General features: G+C 39.1%; 1 protein-coding gene across 1 annotated transcript; it reads right to left on the bottom strand.

The window, feature by feature from the left end:
* Positions 1 to 381: 381 nt before the first annotated feature.
* On the bottom strand, positions 382 to 2,847 carry LOC109147739. Its single transcript, XM_019295395.1, has 5 exons — positions 2,838 to 2,847; positions 2,314 to 2,606; positions 2,189 to 2,204; positions 1,673 to 2,144; positions 382 to 706 (listed from the first exon to the last, which is right to left on the bottom strand). Exons 1-5 carry the CDS (start codon positions 2,845 to 2,847, stop codon positions 382 to 384), a joined length of 1,116 nt encoding a protein of 371 aa, XP_019150940.1.
* Positions 2,848 to 5,500: the final 2,653 nt, after the last annotated feature.

The raw sequence follows: 5,500 nt of genomic DNA, 5'->3' as shown, positions 1-5,500 counted from the left end.
TACTGCTTCAGCCCAGAACCTCTGCGGTAGGTGCGATGCGTGTAACATTATTCTAGCCATTTCCTGCAAGGTCCGATTCTTTCTTTCCACCACACCATTCTGTTGAGCTGTTCTGTGAGCTGAGAATTCATGAGCTATACCATTTTCGGAAAAGAATTCTGAGTATAAGGAGTTTTCAAACTCTTTTCCATGATCACTTCTCAGTCTTTGGATTTTTACTATGGGTTCATCTTTTTCGTTTTGAACCCTTATGCATAGAGTTCTGAAGGCATTGAAAGCTTCAGATTTCTCCCTTAGAAAGTATACCCAACTGAACCGAGAGAAGTCATCTACACATACAAATATGTATTTCTTTCCGCCAATGCTTTCAGTCTGAGTTGGTCACATGAGGTCTATATGGACCAGTTCTAGACATCTCTCAATAGTGATAACTTTTGCTGCTTTGTGGGGAGCCCTTATTTGCTTTCCAATGGCACATGCACCACAAACTCCTTCCTGTTCTATCCTGAGCTTAGGTATCCCACGAACAACATCTAATTTGATTATTTTATCCATATCTCTGAAGTTTATGTGACCCAATCGTTGATGCCACAGTTTTGATTCATCTGTTTTAGATAGACGACATGCAGTTTCGTTAGTCAGAACATAACAGTTGTCAGAGGATCGTGTTCCTTCCATTACCAGTTGATCTGCTTTATCTCGGACTCTGCAGCAGTCACGATTAAAGCACACATTCCAATTTTGATCACACAGCTGACTGATGCTAATAAGATTTGCTTTCAGACCACTGACTAAGAGAGCTTCATCCAGATGCGGTAAACCTGGTACGTTTAGGGTACCTTTTCCAATTATCTTTCCTTTTTGTCTGTCTCCATATGTAACTGATCCACTGCTAGGTTGAACAGCCATGAGACACTTGACATTTCCTGTCATTTGTCTAGAACATCCACTATCGAAATACCATCTTGCTTCAGTCATAGAAGTGGTCAGAACTATGGTGGGATAGCATATTACTTCTGACTTCCTGACCCAAACTTGTCTTGTGAAGGGAGTATTAGACTTGTTCTGATATTTCTCCTTCCTTTGATCTCTGTAGAAGAAGTAACATTTAGGTCGAGTGTGACCTTTTGTTTGACAGTAGTGACAGATGGGCACATATTATCTGACTTTGACAAATTTAGTCTTGAACTTTGAGTACTAAGATTGAAATGTGGTTCTGCCAAACTCATTTTCAGCAGCTCGAGTGTGCATGGTTCCTTTTTCCTTTATCTGAACTGACCGGGATGACTGACCTTGTTCATAATTATGAGCCGGTGTACCAACTGATGTACCTTCTTCGATAAACACAGGTGTTGTCTTCGAGTGCTCTCCTTGTTCAAAACCAAGACCCTTTTTATCATTTGGATTTCAGCCAGAATCCAAAATTTTGTTTAAAGTAGAAGTGGTATCCATCATTTTGATGTTCTTCTTCAGATCCTCTAGTTCTTTTATCAATTTTCCCTCTCGAGATCTTATTTGAGTAATAAGATCTTCTTTTGTGACAAGTTCAGTATTTAGTTTCTTCAGAAGTTCATCTCGTTGCTTCAGGTCTTCATTCAGATTCTTATTGACTTTCACCAGTTGTTCCCAACTTGCAACAAGTTTAGCAAATTCCATTTCAAGTTGGGTATGCCTCTCTTCAAAGTCATCTGACGAAATGTACGATTCTTCATCGGATTCATTCTCTTCTGATTGATTTTCTGTAGCTGTGAAGAAGGCCACAAAGTTTCCCACATTGTCATCGGACTGATCATTTGATGCTTCCTCCTCATCATCACTTAGAGTAGCCACAGACATAGCCTTCTTCCTCTTGATATGCGTTGCACATTCAGATTGTATATGTCTGAATCCCTCACACTCTCGACATTGCACTGATCGGTTGAGAGGTCTAACTGTGTCAGTCGAATTACTTCTGGTTTGTCTTGTTCGGCAAGTCTGGGACAGACTATTCTGTGTGAAAGAGGGTGTTTCTGTTTTATTATATGAGGAGTTTCCACCTTTGTACTGTGTCCTGTTAGATTGTCCATGACTCCTTCGATTAAAGCCTTTCAAGATTTTCTTAAAGTTCTTGGTTAGCAGGGCCAAGGTTTCATCATATATGTCATCTGTGTCAGATTCTCGATCAGCTTCAGCAACGAAGGCCACTGACTTTCCTTTTCTGCTGACTGCAAGATCATCATCAGCCAGCACATCAAGTTCATAAGTATGTAAGCTTCCCATAAGTTCTCCCACACTCTTCTTCTCCCAGCCTGTGTGTTCCTGAATTGCAGTCACTTTCATTCGAAAAAGTTTTGGCAAAGATCGAAGAATCTTTTTGACTACTCTCTCATCTGTAAAAGGTTCACCAAGTATTGAGGCTCTATTCATCAAATTCTGAACACGACTGTGAAAAATTGAGATCGTTTCCTCTTCACCCATTCTGAGAGCTTCAAACTCTGACAGTACCAATTGAAGTTTTGACTGCTTGACATCACTGGTACCTCCGAATCTGGTTTCCAAAATTTCCCATGCACGTTTTGCTTCTTTTATCCCGGTGACTAAAGAAAAAAATGATTCATGTAGAGATCCTACAATAGAATTCAGTGCTTTATTGTTCAGATCAGAGGACGTCATCTAATTTTCTGTCTAAGTCTCAATGGGCTTTGCCTCAACAGTTCCATCAGCATTCTGAATAGTTGGACAACTCCATCCGGTGAGAATAGTATGGTAAACTCTGGTACCTTGTGCCTGGAGATTGATCTCCATACGAGCCTTCCAGAAGGAATAGTTGTGACCATCCAATTCTGGTGGTTTCATACCTGCATCCATCCTGAATCAAAAGAGAACCAGCCAAAACACACAAGCAAACAAACTGCCAGCTACAACTTCTTAAAAAGAAATCAATGCAAAAAGATCTTCCCGTAAGGATCAAGTCACCGTGTAGACTTAAAAGCTCTGATACCACATGTAATTTTGCATTTCCTCAATTTAAGATTATTAATAGAGATAATCGACTGATGAATTGTACTGACAGATTCAGAGATCTAAAGTCTGTCAGTTCGATAGATCGCAGATTCGTTTACAAAGAGTGTAAACTAAAGCAGGTAATAAAGCAACACATAAGATGTTTACCCAGTTCGATACAGTGTGTATCTACATCTGGGGGATGATCACAGAGGCGTCCAATCCACTAACTCATAATCCAATGTAAAAAGGTAGAGAAATAACAATCTCACCCAAGTGCCCCACACATGGTGCGTACCCAGTCTACAAAGGTTTAGTGGATTGTTGAAGTCGGAGAGCCACGCATGCAGAAGCCCAATGAAATCCCTTCAATTGGAGAGCTGACTCTGATGCAGTCCGCTTCAATGACGCAGTCCAATGTTGTTCCCACAACTGTGTGATCTTAGCGTCCTTTCGTTTAGGCAATGATAGTTCTTCTCAAGTTCTTCATCATAATTACCAAGAACTTATTGTCTTGAGAAGAGGCATGATAATCAAAGATATGCTCTTCTGTATAGTAAGGAGTGTTTCTTTCTTCTTAAAAACGTAACCCTAGTTCATGCCCGAATGAGGGTACTTATACTTCCATAGCAAGAGCACTCTCCAAAAATATCTCTGATTGTAGATGGTAGGACGATATGTGAAGAATGTAATCTTAAAGATTCGGTCCATACCTTGCAAAACAGATCCGCTGATATTCTTTCCAAAGCTGTCTTCTTAAACCGCGTTCAGTAAATTTGGAAACATCTTCCTTTATCAGATCTTCAGTGTCAGAGCGTCTGTTGATGTACCTGATCAATCAGTCTTCTGTAGAACAAACTGACACCAAGCTAAACCCTATTTTAGTTTGCCATAATAATATTGCCAATTATATCTTGGGGTTTTTTTTTGGAGAAATAAAAACACTAACAAATATGTTCTCTTATCCTCGCAACGTGGAGCTAATGTAGGTCGTATACACATTTCAACCAAATCCAATCTAGCATTGAGTCCATCTTTATTCTTACCTTTTATGTCTAAAAGAGTTCCAACAAAACTATCACATACATTTTTCTCCACATGCATCACATCAATACTATGTCTCACATCTAGTGTCTTCCAATATGGAAGATCAAAGAATATAGATTTCTTTTTCCATGAACTCTTCTCATTTGTAGGTATCTCTTTTGACCTCTTACCTCTTTGAGATTGAAGCTTTTGAGTCTTACCAAAAGTAACATTGATGCATTCAACTCGTTCATAAACTTGATTCTCAGTCAATGGTTGTGGAGCATCTGTATAGTCTTGTACCCCATTGAATGCGTTTTTTAATTTTCGATAAGGGTGAAATTTATCAAGAAATCTCTGATGCCCCGTGTATACAGTCTTTCTACCATGAACAAGTTGATGATAACAGGTATTATCTTCACATATGGGGCATGCCTTATGATCTTTGACACTATATCCAGACAACTTTCCATAAGCTGGAAAGTCATTGATTGTGCAAAAAAATATTGCATGCAACTTAAAAGTCTCCTTCCGGTATGCGTCAAACACTAACACACCTTCATCCCATAATTGCTTCAAGTCATCAATCAAAGGCGCCAAAAAAACATCTATATCATTACCTGGTTGTTTTGGCCCAGAAATCATAAGCATAATAATATGTATTTGCGTTTCATACACAACCACGGGGGTAGATTATAAATTATCAACATAACTGGCCATGAGCTATGCTTGCTACTTAGGTTCCCGTGGGGATTAATACAATCAGTACAAAGTCCAAGTCTAAGATTTCTCGACTCATGGCCATATTCAGGAAATGCATTATCAAATGTTATCCATTGAGAAGAATCAGTCGGGTGTCGAAGCTTGCCATCGGAAATTCTTTCATCTGCATGCCATGTTAAGTTCTTCGCATCGCTTGGATTTGCAAACATGCGCTTAAATCTTGGAAGAATTGGGAGATACCACAAAACTTTAGCTGGTGGACTTTTCAAACGTACTTTACCACTCTCTCTTGTTTTATAACGAGATGCCCTGCATATTGTACATGCATGCAAGTCTTTGTAATCATTCCTAAACAATATGCAATCGTTAGGGCAAGCGTGTATCTTTTTGTATCCCATACCCATGGGACACAACATCTTTGTGGCATCATATGTACTCTTGGGAAGTTCATTACCATCTAGAAGCATATCATTGACTATTTTAAGTAACGCAGTAAAGCTCTTGTTGCTCCACCCATTCCCAACTTTCAAGTTAAATAATTTTAATACAGCAGATAATCGGGTATATTTACTACAACCTGGTCATAAAGGTTGTTTTGAATCATTCAATAATTCATCCAACTCATTTGATTGATTGGTAAACTCTTCTCCAACATCGTGAAACATTTCATCCAACCGATCTTCAAACTCATCATTTTCATTGTCAACATACATGTTAGATGTTGTAGCCACATCGCTTTCACCGTGCCAAATCCATTGTGTATAATATG

This window comes from Ipomoea nil, unplaced genomic scaffold (assembly GCF_001879475.1).
Source record: "Ipomoea nil cultivar Tokyo-kokei standard unplaced genomic scaffold, Asagao_1.1 scaffold2036, whole genome shotgun sequence".
NCBI lineage: Eukaryota > Viridiplantae > Streptophyta > Magnoliopsida > Solanales > Convolvulaceae > Ipomoea > Ipomoea nil.
This window is presented reverse-complemented; position numbering and strand designations above follow the sequence as displayed.